The following is a 22,016-nucleotide window of genomic DNA, read 5'->3' on the forward strand; positions in this document are numbered from 1 at the left end:
AAAGCTGAATTTTCATAATCATTACTCCAGTCTTCAGTGTCAAATGATTCTTCAGAAATATTCTAATATGCTAAATTGCTGTTCAAGAAACTTTTTTTATTATTATAATAAATATTTAAAACAGTTGAGTACATTTTGTTCATGATTCTTTGATGAATAGAAAGATCCAAAGATAAGCATTTATCTGAAATAAAAAGCTTTTGTAACATTATATACTATATCATTCAAAAGCTTGGAGTCAGTATAATTTATTTTATGGAAATGATAATAATTAATACTTTTATTTAGCAAGGATGCTTAAAATTGATCAAAAGTGAAGATAAAGACAATTATAATGGTACAAAAGATTTACAGATAAATGCTGTTTTTCTGAACTTTCTATTCATCAAAGAAACCTGAACAAATTTTACTCAGATGTTTTCAACATAATAATAATAATAATAATAATAATAATAATAATAATAATAAATGTTTTTTGAGCAGCAAATCAGAATATTAGAATGATTTCTGAAAGATCATGTGACTGGAGTAATGATGCTAAAATAATTCAGCTTTGAAGTCACAGGAATAAATTATATTTTAAAATATATTCAAATAGAAAGTTATTTTACACAGTAAAAATATTTTAAAATTGTACTGTTTTTGCTGTACTTTGGAATAAATAAATGCAGGCTTGAAAAATTTCACTGTTCAAAAACTTTTGACTAGTAGTGTATATATATCCCCATCACAGTAATGCAAAAAAATCATGAAAATATTTACTTTACACAAGGCTTTACTGTCGTTACGCCAAATAAAAGATTTTGAATTAAAATATGACCTAGTTCTTGAGAGATTTAGTGAGATTCACTCTTCAGATTAATTTAAAGATATGAGTTACCAAACGGGACGGGTGTTATTGAAGGTTCTGCTGATGCGTGGTTTGACGTAGTCATAGTAGCCTTGATTTTTGTGCTCTTCCTGGCACCACAGCAGCTGAGCCTGCGGATACTTCTCTGCCTCAGCTTTCACCAGGTCAAACGGGAACGGAGATAGCTAGACAATAATACATTTAAGTCATCAAACACATCTTTGACATACTTTAGGATGCAGGCATCGAAAATTATAATTCTGTGTACAAACAGACCATTAATTAAATATAAAAACTAAAGTTTATTCAGGTACCTGCTCAATGCGGCTTATGGCCACTGTGTCCTCCAGGCCTCTGGTTTTTCGTTCTTTGGTGAGGTCGTAATAAACTTTCCCTGTGCAGAAGATGACACGCTTCACTCCAGCTGAATTCTGCGACGCACTTCCCTCTTCTGGAATCAGACGCCTGAAGTGTGTGCCTAATCAAACCCAAAAACACCCAAATGTTACTAAGAAATTCTTTAGGACGTTGTATGACTGCCAAGATTTCAAATGGACAAACCTGGTAACATGTCATCAAAACTTGACTTGGCCTCTGGGTGACGTAGCAGTGATTTAGGCGTGAAGATAATGAGCTAGAGCAAACAGAAAGAAAGATTAAAGGGATAATTCACCCAAAAAAAAAACTCCCCCTCACCTTCATATCGGTCCAAACCCGTAAGACCTTCAGAGCACAAATTAAGATATTTTTGATGAAATCTAAGAGCTTTCTGACCCTGCATAGACAGCAATGCAACTACCACGTTTAAGGCCCAGAAAGGTACAAAAGTATTCTTTTAGCTTCATAAAATTACGGTTGAACCGCCAATGTCAATGGACTATTTTAACAATATCCTAACTACCCTTTTGGGCCTTGAACATGGTAGTTGCATTGCTGTCTATGCAGGGTCAGAAAGCTTTCAGATTTCACCAACAAAAAAAAAAATAATTTGTGTTCCGAAGATGAACAAAGTTCTTACGAGTCTGGAACAACATGATGGTGAGCAATTAATGACAGAATTTTTATTTTAAATCCCATAGCATTTGCTGAATACATTTTCATGACTTTTCAATTTTAATTCACATGGATTGGTTAATGAATTAATTCAAAATGATATGTGAGCCATTTAGACTGAATCACTGAAAAAAATTAAAATACTTAAAAAGAAAGTTTAGCTCACAAATTGGACAAAACTAGCAAGTTTTACTGTACATAAAAAAAGCTATTCAATTACACATAACTAAATAGAAAAATAAAGAATTTAATATACATAATATACACAATGTACATATTAATATACATATAAGAAAAAAAATCTGCGATTTTCCACAAAAAAAAAACATGACCTCCAGCCTGGCGAGTGAAATGTCTCTTACAGGCTTTCTGAAGGGCAGAAGGATCTGCCTCCTAAGAACATGGAAGTAGTTTGCAGGAGTGGAGCAGTTGACCACAATCCAGTTACAGTCATAAAGCTGCCGGACGGCAAAGTCCTCAGTAATTTTCTGTGTCAAACAAATGAGTGTCAGGACTAGAATGATATTCATAGTAAATATTGTGTTTGGTTGAATTTTTTTTTTTTTTAAAGCTGGAGATTTACTGGGAAAACATCAGGGTCATCATTGCACATCTGCAGGAATCTCTCTGGACGAGCGGAGGAGTGCTCTGGTCCCTGGAAAAATCACCAAGAAAGTAATGTAAAAAGCAAATGATGAGAAGATGCAAGCTCAGAAGTGGATTTAGGATGAAACCTCACCATGCCCTCCATGCCGTGAGGCAGCAGTAGGACAATGCCGTTCTGTCGGACCCACTTGGCCTGGCCGGGGGAGATGAACTGGTCGATGATGCACTGGGCTGTGTTATGAAAGTCTCCAAACTGAGCCTCCCAGAGCACAAGAGCGTTAGGACTTGCCATTGCAAAGCCAAGCTCAAAACCTGCACACAAAGAGACAGACCTCAGGACATGCTTGTTCAGTAGGCATAAAATGTGCAGCTTCTTCTGTTCTTTCGGTTTATACCCACCAAGAACCCCGTACTCTGAAAGGGAGCTATTGCACACGGTATAAGGAGCCTGGTTCGAGTCGATGTAGTTCATGGGAATGCAGGTCCGTTTGTCGACGTGCTGATCATGTAGCACATGGTGCCGATGACTGTATGGGGATAAAGAGGTAGACTATGGACTTGCTTCCAAATCAAGTTCATTCAGGTGCACAAGATGCAGCTGTTCTCACCTGAAGGTCCCTCTCTCCACATCCTGACCACTGAGACGCACATGAATGCCTTCCTTTAGCAGAGAACCAAAGGCCATGTATTCTCCTAGAGCCCAGTCCACAGAGCGCTTCTGCACCATCGTGGCCCTGCCCTTCAGGATACGGGTGAGACCTTACAAGAAGACTGAGAATGAGTACAGATGCTGACTTACAGCAAAAAATATTTTTAACTTTATGATAGAATTTTTAACAGATTTTTTGGAGATTTTAGTATTTCTGCATTCAAGTAGATAGGAGCTGTAATTATAGCCAGCTCCTTACATGCTTTTAAAATGCCTTTTCATGTCTGTGTGCATGTACAGAAGGTCAAAAGTTTATATACACCTTGCAGAATCTGCAAAATGTTCATTATTTTACCGAACTAAGAGGGATCATACAAAATGCATGTTGTTTTTTATTTAGTACAGACCTGAATAAGAAATTTTACATAAAAGGCATTTACATATAGTCCACAAGAGAAAATCATAGTTGAAATTATAAAAATGACCCTGATTTTTAATACTGTGTTGTTACCTGAATGATCCACAGCTGTGTTTTTTTTTTGTTTAGGGATAGTCGTTCATGAGTTACTTGTTTGTCCTGAACAGTTAAACTACCCACTGTTCTTCTAAAAATTCCTTCAGGTCCCACAAATTCCCCCCGGCTCTTAAAGCAGAGTTTTTACTACTGAAGCATCAGTGAGCATTTGAACCTTGTGTAATAGTTGCATATAAGTCCCTCAGTTGTCCTCAGTGTGAAAAGCTGGATCTCAAAATCATACAGTCATTGTTGGAAAGGGTTCAAATACACAAAAATGCTGAAAAACCAAAGAATTTGTAGGAACTGAAGGATTTTTCTGAAGAACAGTTTAACTGTTCAGGACAAACAAGGGACTTAACAACGGAAACAACTATCACTTACCAAAAAAACAAAACTGCTGTGGATCATTCAGGCAGCAACACAGTATTAAGAATCAAGTGTATGTAAACTTTTGAACAGGGTCATTTTTATAAATTCAACTATTATTTTCTCTTGTGAACTATATATAAACATATTTTATGTGAAATATATTCAGGTCACTACTAAATAAAAAAATAACATGCATTTTGTATGATCCCTCTAAGTTTGGTAAAATAATTAACATTTTGCAGATTCTGCAAGGTGTATGTAAGCTTTTGACTCCAACTGTATATGCAGAGATGAGAGTAAAAAGGTACCTCCGTGGATAGTGAAATCTTCCACAGGCACAGAGGAAGCCACCTGACCGATGTGACTGAGCACTTCTTCATTGAGACCAGTGGATGGACAGCTCATGCTCTTGGGTTGACCATCCAGAGTGAAGAAACCTGTAGAGTTAAGTATTAATGTCAAGTCAAATAGATTTCAGGGCACATACAAGTGTATACACACTACACACCCCTACCTGGCCATGGTGAGTCAAGCCAGTGCTTGATGTGCAAGATCTTCTCATCTTTAGAACGATTGTACGCCTCCTCACAGATTTTGTCATACTTGGCGATTTCCTCCTACAAGGACAGACAGACAACTTTAAATGTAAATTTTCACAATCATTTAAGTCAGAAAGTATGACAAATATTGTTGATATTTTTTTTAAATGAATGTAACTTCAACTTAAAACACTACCACTGACAAGTTTGGGGTCTATAAGATTAAAAAAAAAAAATTTAAACAAAGTCTCTTATGCTTTGATAGTAAAAACTGTAATATTGTGAAATACTTTTACAATTTAAAGTTGTTTTGTATTGTAATATATTTTAAAATTGTATTTATTCCTTTGATCCAACACTGAATGTCAGCATCATTACTCCAGTCTTCATTATCAGTGTCAGCACTGAAGAAACATTTCTTATTATCAGTGCTGAAAACAGTTGTTTGATGGATAGAAAGTTCAAAAGAACAGCATTTATTACAAATGATAAAAACATTTATAATGTTCACACAAAATTTCTGTCACTTCTGATCGCTTCTTGGTGAATAAAATGATTAATTTCTTTAAAAAATATAAATATTTCTGACCCTAAACTTTTGAATGTCAGTGTATATATTCATCTTCGGAGTAATATTTGGTTAATCTGACCTCATATTCCTGTCTGCTTACAGCTCCCTCTGCAATGAGCTTTTCAGCATATTTCTGCAGAACCGGTTTCTGCTTCTTAATCTGTTTGTACATCAGCGGTTGCGTAAACATCGGCTCGTCCATCTCGTTGTGGCCGTTCCGTCTGTAGCTCACCTACAGCACAAAGGTGAACATCACAGTAAACACCTAAATCACGTTTGACACATATCTGACAACATTCCCACATGAAAAAAAAGTGCCTCCCTACCAGATCAACAACAACATCTTTATGAAAGGTGGCTCTCCATTCTGCAGCCACATTGCACACGTACATAACAGCCTCAGGATCATCTGCATTAACATGGAAGATGGGAGCATTGACCACTCTGGCCACGTCGGTGGGGTACGGAGAGGAGCGCGCCATCCGAGGGTCAGTGGTGAAGCCAATCTAAAAGAGGGAAACAAAACATTTAAATAAACAAATTTTTGCCTCAAAAAAAGCTTCTGAAGGATCATGTGACTGAAGTAATGATGCTGAAAAATTCAGTTCTGACATCACAGGAATGAATTACATTTTAACATATGCTAAACAGAAACCAATAGAGATTCAGTTGACAAAATGTTAAATATTTTACCAAAATAAAAGGGATAATACAAAATATGTGTTACTTTTTATTTAGTACTGACCTGACAAAGATATTTCACATAAAAGACGTTTACATATAGCGCACAAGAGAAAATATTTAGAAGTTTACATGCGCTTGATTCTTAATACTGTGTTGTTACCTGAATGATCCACAGGTGTGTTTTTTTTTTTTGTTTAGTGCTAGTTGTTCATGAGTCCCTTGTTTGTCCTGAACAGTTAAACTACCAGCTGTTCTTCTTTGGTTTTCAGCATTTTTGTGTATGTGAACCCTTTCCAAAAACGACTGTATGATTTTGAAATCCATCTTGTCACACTGAGGACAAAAGAGGGACTCGTATACAACTATTACAGAAGGTTTGAACGCTCACTGATGCTCCAGAAGGAAAAACAATGCATTAAGAGCCAGGGGTATAAACTTTTGAACAAAATAAAGATGTGTACATTTTTCTTATTTTGCCTAAATATCATATACCATATTTTGTCCATTTAGTTCTGCCCTTCAGAAGACACTTACATGCCTTCCAGAAGACAAAATAAGTTAAATTTACCCTGATATTCAAATTTAAGTTTTTACCCCCTGACTCTTAATGCATCGTGTTTTCTTCAGAAGCATCCATGAGAGTTTGAGCCTTCTGTATTAGTTGCATATGAGTCCCTCAGTTGTCCTCAGTGTGAAAAGATGAATCTCAAAATCATACAGTCATTGCTGAAAAGGCTTTGAATACACAAAATGCTGAAAAACCAAAAAATTTATGGGACCTAAAGGATTTTTCTGAAGAACAGCAGGCAGTTTAACTGTTCAGGACAAACAAGGGACTCATGAAAAAAAAAGAAAAGAAAAAAAAAAAAGAAGAAAAATAAACAGCTTTGTATCATTCATGCAACAACACGGTATTAAGAATCAACCTTATGTAAACTTTTGAACTGGGTAATTTTTATAACTATTATTTTCTCTTGTGGACTATATGCAAACGTATTTTATGTTAAATATCATATTAAGGTCAGTACTAAAAAAAAATACTATGCATTTTGTATGATTCTTATTTTGGTAAAATAATTTACATTTTGCAGGCTCTGCAAGGTGTATGTAAACTTGTGACCTCAACTGTATATTAAATTGTAATAATATTTGTGACCTTGGACCACAAAACCAGTCATAAGGTTAAATTTTACAAAACTGAGATGTATACATCATATGAAAGCTCAATAAATAAGCTTTCTATTGATGTATGGTTTGTTAGGATTGGACTATATTTGGCTGAGATACATCTATTTGAAAATCTGGAATCTGAAGGTGCAAAAAAATCAAAATACTGAGAAAATCACCTTTAAATTTGTCCAAATTAAGTTCTTAATGCATATTACTAATCAAAAATTACATTTTGATATATTTATAGTAGGAATTTTACAAAAAATCTTCATGGAACATGATCTTTACTTAATATCCTAAATATTTTTGGCATAAAAGAAAAATCAATAAATTTGACCCATACAATATATTTTTGGCTATTGCTACAAATATACCCCAGCGACTTAAGACTGGTTTTGTGGTCCAGAGTCACATTTTACAATATTAGTGTTTTTACTGACAAACTTTTGAACTGTAGTGTAACAGATAACAAATTTAAAGAGGAAGTTCTTCTGGTGAGAGTGTGTGAGAAACAGACCTGGTTGTTTACGACCACGTGAATAGTGCCGTGTGTGGTGTAGGATGGCAGGTCACTCAAGTGGAAGGTCTCATAGACGATGCCCTGACCTGCAAAGGCTGCGTCTCCATGCAATAAGATGGACATCACCTTTAGAGGCAAGGACACCATGTCAATCATGTCTTGTTGTCTGATCACAAAAGATGATTTAGGACTGTTCTAAAAACTGTTGACATAATACAACCAAGCACACCTTTGTCTTTGAGGGAACTGTTTAATCTTTGAATATAGGCTTCCTAATTTAGTCTGTGTAACTTTGAGGTCATCTATATACTAGCATACTACTTATTACTTATTAGTAATAATAGAATTGTTTTCCTGATGCACTGATTAAAATCCTGCTAATGCAATAACAGTGTTTCATGGTGTCTTTAAAAGAAACACTTATGTTTAATAACACAAGTACAGATGCTAAAACCACAAGGGCAGTTCACACACCCTCTTGCCGTCAGAGTCACCGCAGTAGAACTGCTCTGCCTTGGTCTTGCCCTGCACCACAGAGTCTACTGCCTCCAGGTGTGAAGGGTTGGCCATCAGAGACAAAGTGATGTGGCGATCAGTGACCCGGTTAGTGCGTCTGTGGTACATTCCCAGATGATACTTCACATCACCTGAGCCCTAAAGAAAAGTCACAGCACAGAGAGAAACTGAAACAAGACCAGGACTGGAATGTCAAGATTCTTTGTCTGAATGAAAGGAACATTATGTAATTCATAAGGTTATACACTTTCACATTCACAGAAATGTAACCATGGATTGTGTACGGAGTTAATTATGTAAACCACAATTACAGCACTGAATGTTTAATGTATCACTGCACTGGCTGTTCCAGACTTGCATTATGTGTTAAACATTTTTACTTTCGTTTCAAAGTTGTCATGAAATTAAAATCCAACCTATGTTCTATATGTACATTACTGTGAACAAGTCACCCATGCATAATTTTTTACATTTTTTTGATTACATCATAATTATGTCAGCTTGTTTACCACCAGATAAAAAAGGTGACTGCGACTTTTTCATCTCACGATTTCTGACAATTTCCCAAATTATTTTTTTTCCCAGCATTTGTTTGTATTTGAACCTATTCCAAAATGGCTGTATGATTTTGAGATCCATCTTTTAACACTGAGGGACTCATTTGCAACTATTAGAAAAGGTTCAGATGCTCACTGATGCTCCAGAAGGAAACACAATGCATTAAGAGCCTTTTGAACAGAATGAAGATGTGTACATTTTTCTTATTTTGCCTAAAATCATACTTTTTTCATTTAGTACTGCCCTACAGAAGCTATAGAAGATACTTACATGTTTCCCAGAAGACAAAATAAGTTAAATTTACCCTGATCTTTAAATTCAAAAAGTTTTCACCCCCCAGCTGTGAGCGTTTGAACTTTCTGTAATAGTTGCATATGAGTCCCTCAGTTGTAAAAAGATGCATCTCAAATTCATACAGTCATTGTTGGAAAGAGTTCAAATACACAAAAATGTTGAAAACTAAAGAACTTATGGGAACTGAAGTATTTTCCTGAAGAACAGTGGGCAGTTTAACTGTCCAGGACAAACAAGGGACTCATGAACAATTATCACTAAACCAAAACAAAAAACAAAAAACAAAACAAAAAAACTGCTGTGGATCATTCAGGTATTAAGAATCAAGTGTATGTAAACTTTTGAACAGGGTCATTTTTATAAAGTCAATAATATTTTCTCTTGTGGACTACACGCAAATGTCTTATGTGAAATACCTTATTCAGGTCAGTACTAAATAAAAAAATAACACTCATTTTGTATGATTACTTTGGTAAAATTATTAACATTTTGCAGATTCTGCAAACTTCTGACTTCAGCTGTAATTTACAAGCTTATGGTTACACCCTGCAAATTTTAACTGTGGAAAAATTGCTGAGATGGGACTTTGGGCTTTTTATGTGTGTATAAACTCTGAAATATTTGTTTTGTAACCTGTACAGTGAGCTGAACTAGGAACTAGTGCTAAAGGAAATGAAAGCGGCTTGAAAGAGCTGCTGACCTCATCTGCAGCTTCCAGCTTTGAATCAAACTGGCAGAAGATTTGCTCCAGCTCCTTACGGATCACATTAGCAAGCACATTCAGACGGCCTCTGATGGAGAGCAGACAATTCAGACATGTTTTAATGGCCCTACAGTTATTTAACCAGAATACATTGTACAGTCGGTTGCTCCTCTACCTGTGTGGCATTCCCATGATAACACTCTCCACACCATTCTCACTAGACTTGTCGATGATGGTTTTGAGTGCAGGAATGAGAGACTCGCATCCCTCTAGGCCAAAACGTTTCTCTGATGACCACTTCCTATGCAGGAACTCCTCAAACCTGTCAGCATTACAAAAACATTGGCATACAAAAAATGTTAAATAAGATACCAAAACAAGTGTCATCTGGAAACAAAAGATGAAAGTCGTTTGTTTAATGCAAATGATTCTGATTCTGGTGTCAATTTTAGTGGATGTACACTTCCAGTCAAAAGATTTTGAACAGTAAAAAAAAAAAAAAAAAAAAAAAAAACTGTAAAACTGTTGAAATATTTTAAAATAATGGTTTTCTATTTTAATATATGTATAAAATGTAATTTATTCCTGTGATTTCAAAGCTGAATATGTTTGCCATCATTACTCCAGTCACATGCTCCTTCAGAAAGCATTCAAATATTTTGCTCAAACCAACATTATTATGTTGAAAACAGCTGAGTAAATTTTTTAGGTTTCTTTAATGAATAGAAGCAATTTAAAGCATCCTTGCTAAACAGAAGTATTCATTTCTATCATTTCTTCACCCCTTCCAAAAAAATTATACTTACTCTAGTGTATAATGTTAAAAAAAACTTTATTTCAGATAAAGGTGATCTTTGTATCTTTCCATATATCTAAAACAGTTTTAAATATTGACAATAACAGCAAATCTTGAACAGCAGACCTGGTTGAGCGGACCATACGGGCCAGCAGTGTTCTTTTCTCATCTAGAGTAAACTGCATCACTCCTGGCTTCTCAAATTTCTGTCTGATCCACTGACATTGCTGCAGGTCATTGATGAACATGAACTCCACCCCGATGTGCTGACAGTAGGCCATCTGCGTTGTGCAGCAAGAGAGAAGTTATGCAAAACAACCAATCTTATTTAAGAACACAATTTGTTATGTTGTCTGTCTGTGGATATGCACCTCTAAGCGACGGATGATTTCCCTGAGAGGAAGGGTGCTTTCACTTCCACCGATGAAGGTGGTGGTAGGAAGCCGGAAAACTTTATCCAGATCTGTTTCTTCCAGTCCATAGAAGCCTGGTAGCAGACATGCAAACACATGGATGGGGGAGAAAGGGCAAGCGAAACAAAACACCACAGCAAATCCGTCCGACAGACATAAACACAAAGACAAATGGAACTGCGTTAGAGAAAGTAGTGCACATTCAAGCACATAATACTCAGAACATGCAAATAAAAGGCTAAGCAAACAGTGTTAGCAGAGGAAAAAGAAAAGGTGAGAGTGAAAAACAGATGTATCCCAGCCCAGTCCACCGGTGCCAGAGGAAATGCATGCATAAAACGCTACATATGGCAACATGTGGGTCATTACATGCATATTTAAACAAACACACTTTACTTAGAAATGTGTTTTAGTGTACTCTTTTTCCCATTGATTAATAAGCAACATGTGAGTGTGTTTTTTATCTGCGAACCCTGAAGCAGAAATGTAGACTAGAATCTTGCATAGCAGTTTGCTTTGACCTATGATCTCAAAGTGTGCTGAAAGATGACATTCATTCACAATGTGTAACACGAGTTGTTCTTGTTTACTTATCTACACAACATACAAATAGAAATGCACCTTAAAGGAACACTCCACTTTTTTTGGAAATAGGCTCATTCTCCAACTCCCCCCGAGTTAATAAGTTGATTTTTACCGTTTTGAAATCCATTCAGCCGTTCTCCTGTTCTGGCGATATCACTTTTAGCATAGCTTAGCATAGATCATTGAATCCTATTAGACCAGTAGCATCGCGTTCAAAAATGACCAACGAGTTTCCATATTTGTTGTATTTAAAACTTGACTCTTCTGTAGTTATATCGTGTACTAAGACCAGTGGAAATGCAAAGCTTCAATTTTCTAGGCTGCTAATATTAGGAACTACACTTCCATTCCGGCGTAATAGTCAAGGAAGTTTGCTGCCGTAATATGGCCGAAGCAGGCGGAGTATTATCAGAAATGAGTTCCCAGCTAGTTTAGCATTTGCACATGTGCTGCGTGGTATTACTGCTCCTGCTTCAGCCTTATTACGGCAGCAAACTTCCTTGACTATTACGCCGGAATGGGAGTGTAGTTCCTAATCTTATCGGCCTAGAAAATTGAAGCTTTGCATTTCCACCGGTCTTAGTACACGATATAACTACAGAAGAGTCAAGTTTTAAATAGGACAAATATGGAAACTCGTTGGTCATTTTTGAACGTGATGCTATTGGTCTAATAGGATTCAATGATCTATGCTAAGCTATGCTAAAAGTGATATCGCCAGAACAGGAGAACGGCTGAATGGATTTCAAAACGGTAAAACTCAACTTATTAACTCGGGGGGAGTTGGAGAATGAGCCTATTTCCAAAAAAAGTGGAGTGTTCCTTTAACGCTGCAGGCAAGTAAGCATGATTACATTTCTGCAACACCAGTAAAACAAGATGCTACCAGACTGAGAATGTAAGCACAAATAGCAAGTTTTGTCAAGTCAAAAGTCATATTCTTGTCCTTAAACCACATCCTCTAATGTAGGTCTGTGGGAATACTTTTTATGGTACCAAGAACGTTGACAAAACAGTTCTCTTGTGGACTATATGTAAACATCTTTTATGTGAAATATACTCAGCTCGGTACTAAATACAAAATTACATGCATTTTGTATGATTCCTCTTATTTTGGTAAAATAATTTACATTTTGCAGATTCTGCAAGGTGTACATAAACTTTTGACTTCAGCTGTTACTTACATCTTATGGTTACACCCTGCAAATTTTTAAAAAGTCACGCCAGTATTTTATTATCATAATAACTTTATTCAACAATTCTTCTCTACGCTACCCTAGCGCCATTTTGGAGAGTACCACGATGTACTCTAGTTTTTTTTGTTTTGTTTTGCACAGAAAAAAGTATTCGCACAGCTTCATAAAATTACGGTTGAACCACTGATGTCACATGGACTATTTTGTCAAAGTTCTTGGTACCTTTATGGACTTTGAACATGGTAGGACCCTTGTAGTCTAACAAGGGTCAGAGAGCTCCTCGGATTTTATCAAAATAATCTTAATTTGTGTTGCAAAGATGAACAGAGGTCTTAACAGGTTTGGACCGATATGAGGGTGAGTAATTAATGACAGAATTTTCATTTTTGGGTGAACTATCCCTTTAAGTCTTTCGCAATAGTGATATTTATATTAACATGCACCACTATAAATTACCATTACGAACTGGAGTCCACCAAGGGTGACTTTGGGAGTCAAACAGCATTACACAGCCTCGAACCCAAACTCTAGGGCTAAATATGACATTCCGTGAGGATGAGGACGTTATGTAAGAAACAGACCCTAGGCAAGGTTAATGAGAGAAATCGTCACATATGCCAGCTGGGGATAGTGCGAGGCGGAGAACAGCGCAGTGCCACATGGAGTTACATAAATGTATTTCTGCTAAGAGTTGAATTTAGTTTCAATTGCAGTTGTTTTTTTTATATGTATTTTATTATAGCATTCATTAATATTCTTATTTAGCTTTAGGTTTTAATTATTTTTCTTGTGCTATTGTTGTTTTTATTATTGTTATTTTTTTATATTTCACTTTACTTCTTAGCTTTAGTATTTTTAAATCAACAATTTTATTAAAAAGGTTTTAGCTTGATTTGTTTAAGAATAACAACACTGGTATAAATGGTTTGGAAACAAAAAAAAACAAGCTCAAGTGTTCAGTTACTGATAGCCTTATATACACTTCCAGTCAAAAGTTTTCGACCAGTAAGATTTTTAATATTTTTTAAGGAAATCTATTCTGCTCACCAAGCCTGCATTTATTTGATCCAAAGTACAGCAAAAAAGAATCCATTTTTGAAATATTTTTCTCATTTAAAATAACACATTTTTATTTAAAAATATTTCAAAATGTAATTTTTCTTGTTCAAAACTGAATGTTTTGCATTGTTACTCCAGTCACATGATCCTTCAGTAACCATTTTAATATTCTGATTTGTTGCTCAAAAAACATTATGTTGAAAACAGCTGAGTAAAATTGTTTAAAGTTTCTTTGATGTATAGAAAGTTCAGAAGAACAGCATTTATCTTAAACAGAAATCTTTTGTAACATTATAAATGTCTTTATCCTAACTTTTGATCAATTTAAAGCATCCTTACTTTACTAATTTCTTGAGTAATTATACTGATCCAAGCTTTTGAAAGGTATACTGCATAATGTTACAAAAGCTTCTTATTTCAGATAAATGCTGATCTTTCTATTTAACAAAGCATCCAGAAAAAAAATGTTAAAAAAACAAACTAAATTATGGTGAAAATTAAACTTTGATCACATGAATAAATTACATTTTAAAATATATTAAAATAGAAAGCCATTGTGTTAAATAGTAAATTATTTCACAATCATTACTGCTTTTGCTATATTTTGGATCAAATAAATGCAGGCTTGGTAAGCAGAAGAGACTTTAAAAACATAAAAAATCTTTTGACTGGTAGTGTCAAGGACATGGGTTCCACTAAATGCTAAAAAGACAGCAAGGCTCTGCTTTTAACTACTGTATGCAGCACTCTAAATTGATTTGATCACTGCTTTTTGATCAGGGAACTTTTAAAAAACAATGCAGTGCCGAGAAAAACCGCTGAGCAAAGCATTTCCACTGAATGAAACAACAATGCTGTGCTGGAAAACTCACTCACCCCATAAGGTGCACTTTGAAACTACCATCAATACACTACAAACTGACAGCTCACTAGTATTGGATGCTCATTGACAATCATCCTGCCAATAATAAAAAAAAGGATAACAAAAATGTCAAGCTTTGCCATTAGGATAAACCAATCAGACAAAGCAAAGCCTTTTAGGATGCTAAAAATTGGAAGCTTGTTTAAAAAAAAAGTCATTGCACTGCCATTTTTATAATTTGCATTTTGTCTTGTTTTCAAGGGAAATAAATCAAACCAACTAAATATTTTTTTTATATATATATATATATATATATCTTCACAGCAGACTGATTTTTCTTGTTGTAAGCATAACAAATTTGCTGAAAACTTTTTCTAATGGGGTAGAAAAATCAACTTAATTTGACTTTTTATTTTTATTTTGTTCAATTATTATATATTTAAAAAGTCAGTCGTCATATACTATGCAGTTTTCTTCTGAAGTAAGTGCATTTCTTTTTAATGGTGTTTCAATATTTATATTGATAAAGCAAAACTAAAATACTAAGAAAAGTTTCATTGGAGGGTGTGTAATGAATGGAAATGAACATCACACTTATCTTGTTTACACTGTTCATGACATAAGGAACCTGAAGATCAGGAACCAAACAATTCATGAGCTATTTTGAGTTTGTACAGTATTCTGATTGTGGTGTTGACTGTTCTGATGATAAACTAACCACAATCTTCCTCAGCATGTTGACTGTGTGCGTGTGGATTGTTTTCTGCTAAAGGTTTTTAATCACCCATGCTAAAAGCGTGCGTGCAGATAAATCTCTATGAACGGTATGTGCACAATACTATAAGAAATAAAGCAACTACTATTCACAGCATGCAGAAAGGCCTCTAGTCTAGGCATCACCAGTGCAATTAAAGAGCCACTGTGAGAGGATATGAAAAAAAAATGGCAAACTGCAGAGAGAAAGAGGAACTACAACGTGACACTAGATGAGTATTTCACTGACAAAAGACACATCTGAGGACAAGAGTGATGGGTACAAAAACATTAGGAAACATAATTTACAATGGGCAAAGCCAGAGGACTGGTAATGACAATGTACAAACTGATCCAAATTTTAATTTGGCACATCCAAATAGCAGGAGGCACAAAATTCTAGTTAAATGTCATAATTACACTATGTTCAAAAGTTTTGGGTCAGTAATTTACCCTAAACTTTTGAGTTTATATATACAGTTGAGGTCAAAAGTTTACATACATCTTGCAGAATCTGCAAAAGGTTAATTATTTTAACAAAATTGGAGGGATCATACAAAAATGCATGTTATTGTTTATTTAATACTGACCTGGATAAGATATTTCACATAAAAAAAATTTACATATAGCCTACAAGAAAAAAATAATTGTTGAATTGATAAAAATAACCCTGTTCAATAGTTTACATCCACTTGATTCTTAATACTGTGTTGTTACCTGAATGATCCACAGCTATGTTTCTTTTGGTAAGTGATGGTTGTTCATGAGTAACTTGTTTGTCCTGAACAGCCCGCTGTTCTTCAGAAAAGTCCTTCAGGTCTCACAAATTCTTTGGATTTTCAGCATTTGTGTGTATTTGAACCCTTTCCAACAATGACTGTATGATTTTGAGATCCATCTTTTCACACTGAGGACAACTGAGAGACTCATATGCAACTATTACAGAAGGTTCAAACGCTCACTGATGCTCCAGAAGGGAAAACAATGCATTAAGAGCCAGGGGTGTAAACTTTTGAATGGAATTAAGAGGTGTACATTTTTCTTATTTTGCCGAAATATCATATTTTTTTCATTTAGTACTACCCTTCAGTAGCTACAAAAGATACTACATGTATCATTGAAACTAGACAAAAGACAAAATAAGTAAAATTTATCCGGATCTTAAAATCAAAAAGTTTTGACCCTCAGGCTTTTAATGCATCGTGTTTCCTTCTGGAGCATCAGTGAGCATTTGAACCTTCATAATTGCATATAATTCCCTCAGTTGTCCTCAGTGTGAAAAGATGGATCACATCTTTTATGTGAAATCTCTAATTCAGGTCAGTACTAAAAAAAAAAAAAAAAAAAAAAAAAAAAAATAGCATGCATTTTGTATGATCCCTATTTTGGTATAATAATTAACATTGTGCAGATTTTACAAGGTGTATATAAACTTTTGACCTCGACTGTACTTCAAATTATTTAAAATAAGCAATTTCACTTAATAGTTGTGTGTACTACAGTACATGTATATTTGAACTTGAAGCCGATCAACTAATCATTGGCAGCTAGGTTTGGAACAAGGCCATTGTCTCCAATATGACCAATTTTCCAAGCAATGTTTATATTATGTTGAACCTTCACACAAGCAACACTCGCTGCTGGGTGTGTTTGAATTTCACCCATTGCAAATATCCAAACAGGTCTAGACTACATACATGCTCCAGGTAAGGGAGGACTGCACAAAAATAAGCCATGCCACATAAAAAGATTAGATCACTCTCCAACGCCTGAGCAAAACCTCACCAAGTTTATCAGAGGATGTGATTATATCTGCCGGGACGCACGAATCAAGATCCGCATCCATAATTCCCAGAGGATCCAGCTGTGCAACGTGGTGCCCCCGAATCTGCAGGGAGTTCCAGAAAAAAAAGACGTACAGATAGAAAGAGAAAAAGAGGAGAAGGGAGGAAAGTAACCCAAAGAACGGTATGGACAGTTAAGGAGGTAAGATTGGGATAGAACGAGTGTGAAAACCACCAGAGAGAAGACAAAAGAACAGGGACAGAAGGACAGAGCAATGTTAAGACACTGAATGAGCATGCTCACAATCACACTGAACACCACAAGCAGTTCTCACCGGACTGATGGGACCCGATAGTAAGCGGGGCATTGTCAAAATTTACACAACTGATGCCCAAAGGGTCGAGTTTGGCTATATGATGACCTCTGACCTGTGAACAAGGCAACAGCACTTACAAGCTAAAAGAGGAGCACAATCACAATTAATTTTCTTTACTAAAGGGACAGCTCACCCAAAAATGAAAATTATGTCATTAATTACTCATCCTCATGTTGTTCCAAACCCATAAGACCTTCGTTCATATTTGGAAAACAAATTTAAGATATTTTTGATGAAATCCGAGAGCTCTCTGACCATTCATGTTCAAGGTCCCGAAAAGTGCCAAGAACATTGACAAAATTGTTCAAAAGTAGCTTTCTGGACCTTGAACGTGGTAGGACCCTTGCTGTCTATGGAGGGTCAGAGAGCTCACAGATTTCATCAAAAATATCTTAATTCTGTGACAAAGGTCTTAGGGGTTTGGAGCGACATGAAGGTAATTAATGACAGAATTTTTATTTTTGGGTGAACTAACTAAGGCAAATACATCTTCATTAGAGACCTAGCTTTTTTATTTATTCAAATGAGATATTTAAATAAAAAAATGCAGTGGGCTGGGATATATTCACTTTAATTCTGTGGAGCTTTGTGGTTAAGGGTTGTGTCGATTTACTCAAAATATCCTCATGTATGAGGATAATATAGTAGGCTCATCTACAGCAAAATATGACTGAACCATGGAAAAGCTGGAAGAAAAGGAATTATTTTTAGGCAGTGTTAACATATACTACCAGCCAAAAAAAAAGAATGACTTGTTCTTTAAACTTTCACACAGTTTAAAATAAATTAAGTCAGAAAATGTATTAAAAAAATGCATCGTTCAAAAGTTTGGGGTCGATATGTCTGTTAAAGTTTTTGAAAGACATCTCTTTTTCTCACCAAGGTTGCATTTATATGATCAAAAATGTATTTAAAAACTGAAATATGGTGAAATATTATCACAATTTAAAAGCACTGTTTTCAACTGAATATTTTTTTAAATGTCTGAATTTTCAGTAGCCATTTCTTCAGTCTTCAGTGTCAAAACATCCTTCAGAAATGTTGATTTGCTGCTGAAGACACATTTCTTATAATTATTAAAGTTGAAAACAGTTATTTAATACTACTTAATATTTCTGTAGAAACCATGCTACATTGTTTTAAGATTATTTGATGAATAAAAAGTTCAAAACAACACTTATTTAAAATAAAAAGTCACCTTCAACATTTCTCACATTATCAGTTTATTCGCTATAGCTTATAAAAAGGTAATAAAACATGACAAGAACTCAGAGCTCTGTGTCAGAACAGTTCATCTTTATAATGTCAGATAACTTTGATAGAAAGGTATGTAATAGATTACAATCAACCAAAAATTCAGACAACTGTTAGTATGACAATATTTACACACAAACTTTGCTGACCAATTATCAAGCAATGCGTAATTTAGTTCAGTCTTTAAAAAGGTCGCATTAGCAATTAAAGAAGAAACACTTATGAAAAATATGGTCAGGTCAAAGTGTCTGAAGAATTTTTGGTCCCAAATTTGTATCAGTTTTGCTGTATGAAGAATTTTCGGTTATATGTCAAGTCAAAGTTTACTTTATAGCAAAATAGTGTCCTGCACCCACTAGTAAAAAAATAAAATAAAAAATTATATCTGGTGTCTAAATAATTTTTGGTTTGACTGTAACTTCTGATCAATTTATTGTGTCCTAGCTGGAGTAAAGTTAAAAAAATAATAATAATTCTCACTGACCCCAAACTTTTTTCCCTAAAATACTATGATGATGGTAATTTGTATTGAAATCAACACTTTATACCTGGTAGGCACGGATGAGAGACTGTACGGCAAGGTGGTCTTCCACCAGTTTTTCCACATTAGGCTGAGCTCCAACCAGTGCCTGGGCCTGAGACAGTCCTGAGAGACTCACCCCAACTGGAGGTGGGCTTTGGTAGGCAGAGCCAGGGGGAGCGCCTGCGTTGGCATTACGGAAGAAGATGTCCCAAGACTGTTGAGAAAAGAGCAAAAGCAATCACAGCAGGAGAATAATAACAATACTTTTAAATGCCGTGCACAAAACAAAACAAAAAGATTCCTTTAATGTGATAAAACACATCCAGCGATGTGATCCAGTCATTCTGGTTTACTCAAATAAAACAGCTGGCGACTAGCAGTATTGGTCTTGCATCATCACACAGGAATTAATCTGAATCATCAACTTTGCTTACTCCTCCAAAGTCTCCATCTGAGTAAACTGTGGGTCAAATTTCAGTAAACTGCTTTTCCGAGCAGGAAAACTTCACGGGATAAGCTGGATGTTCGGTTGCATAACAGAAGACTTGATGCAATCATCTGAAAAGCTTTAGGTTCATGCAGGGACAGAAAAGAAGAGTAATTTGAACTCTACACCATGTCTGACCTTGTTTTGCACATGAGGGCTTACTTACCTACATATCAGGACTGTGTGATTCAATGACACATCAACAGGACCTCATACTAATCTGATAAATGTCTAATAGGCTTTGAGGAGCTAAAGAGCTCAGTGTGTTAAATTGAGAGAGCCATGCCATATTATCTCTCAGCAGGGAACATGAGGGAAGTCTGACTGCATTTACACTTCCTTCATAACTTTCCACAACAATTTAGTCTACAATAGCCCATATTTTGCTTTCATTTCTGGCTGGCCATTTGAAGAGTCGCTTGTGTATTATTTTGTAGCTCAAGATGAATGAAAGAATCCAAGGTCAAAGTACAACCCCTGGAATCACCACACTTAGATGTCGTTCATCCATTTTTTCTTACTTCATAGCAAATAAACAAATCACAGATATGATACAAAACTATTTTTGTTTATTAATTCAACATTCTGGTTATGTAAAACATACCTCAAACAAATGAGATTAAGCTCTTTTAATTAACATACAATTATTTTCCGTATCAAGTACAGGAAAAAAGTATGAAAACATTCAATGTTGAGGAAAAAATTATGGAATCATTAACCAAAAAACACAATTAGTACTTTGTTTCTCCTCCACTGGCATTTATGATGGCCCATATTATAAATGAGTTGGACAATTTGATGGTTTTCTTCAGGCAGTCATCTTTATACATTTCATTAGAATGGCACAAGACAAAAGATCCAGCATCATCTTCTTGTCTATTGCAGATTTGTGATTCATCACTGAATATCACTTTTATCCAATCATCCACACTCCATGACTTCTCTTTAGCCCACTCTAATCGAGTTTTCAGTTGTTTATGTGTTAATGTTAATGCTGGTTTTCATTTGCCATTTCTATATGTAAATCTCATTTCAATCAGCCGGTTTCTTACAGTTTTGTCACACACATCGACGCCTATTTTTTCTTCATTTGTTTCGTTGTGCATTTTCTATTTTTGAGGCAATTTTGCTTTGAGTTTTCTATCTACGCTTAGACGTCTTCCTTGATCTGCCTGCATGTTTTCGTTTTATAATCTTTCCATTTTGTTTATACTTACACTAAATTTTAGAAACAATTTCCAACTTAGATCCAATTTCTTTTGCCACACTCCATGATGGATTTCCATCTTGGAGGAGTTTTATAATCCTTTCCAGCATTTCTTGCTGGGGACATGTTTCTTTACAATTAGCCAAGTTCAACAGCTCGTTAAGGACTGTAAGCACTCTCTTTTAACTGCTGGCTAATTAGCATTTTAGATAGGTCTAGATATTTATTTCAGAAATACAAATTACAAGCTGATTCCATATTTTTTTTCCTCAACACTGAATGATTCCATAATTGTTTCCTCTACTTGATGTGGAAAATAATTCATATCCACAATGTTGAATAATAAACAAAAATAGTTTTGTGTTATATCTGTAGATTGTTTATTTTCTGTGAAGTAAACAAAATGGGTGAACAATATCTAAGTGTGGTGATTCCATACTTTTTGCCCAGGGTTGTATTAAAGGGATAGTTCACCTAAAAATACCCCCAGAGCATCCAAGATGTAGATGACTTTGTTTCTTCAGTAGAACACAAACGAAGATTTTTAACTTAAACCTTTGCAGTCTGTCAATCATATAATGGCAGTCAATGGGACCCACAGCTTTGAGTCAAAAAGTACATGCTCAGACAAAACCAGATCAAACCTTGCAGCTCCTGACGATACACTGAGCTGAGTAAATACACTTTCCATTGGCATATGGTTTGACCATTGACTGCCATTATATGATTGACAGACTGCAAAGGTTTGAGTTAAAAAATCTTTGTTTGTGTTCTACTGAAGAAACAAAGTCACTTACATCTTGGATGCCCTGGAGGTAAGCAGATAAACATCAAATTAAAATTTTTGGGTGAACTATCCCTTTAATGCTAATTTATGTAAAAGTGATCCTGGACCACAAAATCAGTCATAAGGGTCAATTTTTCGAAATTGCGATTCATACATCACGTGAAAGCTGAATGCATAAGCTTTCCATTGATGTTTGTTAGGATAGAACAATATTTGGTCGAGATGCAACTGAGGGTGCAAAAAATCGAAATAATCTAAATACTGAGAAAAATTGCCAAAAAGTTGTCCAGATGAAGTTCTTAGCAATGCATATTACTAAATCAAAAATTAAACT

General features: G+C 35.2%; 1 protein-coding gene across 1 annotated transcript in view; it reads right to left on the bottom strand.

Moving 5' to 3' along the window:
- The window catches only part of ogdhb (oxoglutarate dehydrogenase b), a 26,620-nt gene that overhangs the window by 1,546 nt on the left and 3,058 nt on the right, over positions 1-22,016 (bottom strand). Inside the window, exons 3-22 of the mRNA XM_073829148.1 lie at positions 19,227-19,415; positions 17,049-17,151; positions 10,767-10,882; positions 10,522-10,676; positions 9,775-9,921; positions 9,597-9,687; positions 8,003-8,182; positions 7,526-7,654; positions 5,481-5,660; positions 5,234-5,386; positions 4,559-4,661; positions 4,353-4,481; positions 3,118-3,268; positions 2,909-3,036; positions 2,643-2,821; positions 2,487-2,558; positions 2,266-2,391; positions 1,412-1,484; positions 1,165-1,328; positions 881-1,035 (exon numbers count right to left, since the gene is read on the bottom strand). Coding sequence (XP_073685249.1) covers positions 881-1,035; positions 1,165-1,328; positions 1,412-1,484; positions 2,266-2,391; positions 2,487-2,558; positions 2,643-2,821; positions 2,909-3,036; positions 3,118-3,268; positions 4,353-4,481; positions 4,559-4,661; positions 5,234-5,386; positions 5,481-5,660; positions 7,526-7,654; positions 8,003-8,182; positions 9,597-9,687; positions 9,775-9,921; positions 10,522-10,676; positions 10,767-10,882; positions 17,049-17,151; positions 19,227-19,415 — 2,723 coding nt within the window. The remainder of the gene's footprint in view (positions 1-880; positions 1,036-1,164; positions 1,329-1,411; positions 1,485-2,265; positions 2,392-2,486; positions 2,559-2,642; positions 2,822-2,908; positions 3,037-3,117; positions 3,269-4,352; positions 4,482-4,558; positions 4,662-5,233; positions 5,387-5,480; positions 5,661-7,525; positions 7,655-8,002; positions 8,183-9,596; positions 9,688-9,774; positions 9,922-10,521; positions 10,677-10,766; positions 10,883-17,048; positions 17,152-19,226; positions 19,416-22,016) is intronic.

The sequence above is a fragment of the Garra rufa genome, chromosome 23, assembly GCF_049309525.1.
Source record: "Garra rufa chromosome 23, GarRuf1.0, whole genome shotgun sequence".
In the NCBI taxonomy this organism is placed as follows: Eukaryota; Metazoa; Chordata; class Actinopteri; order Cypriniformes; family Cyprinidae; genus Garra; species Garra rufa.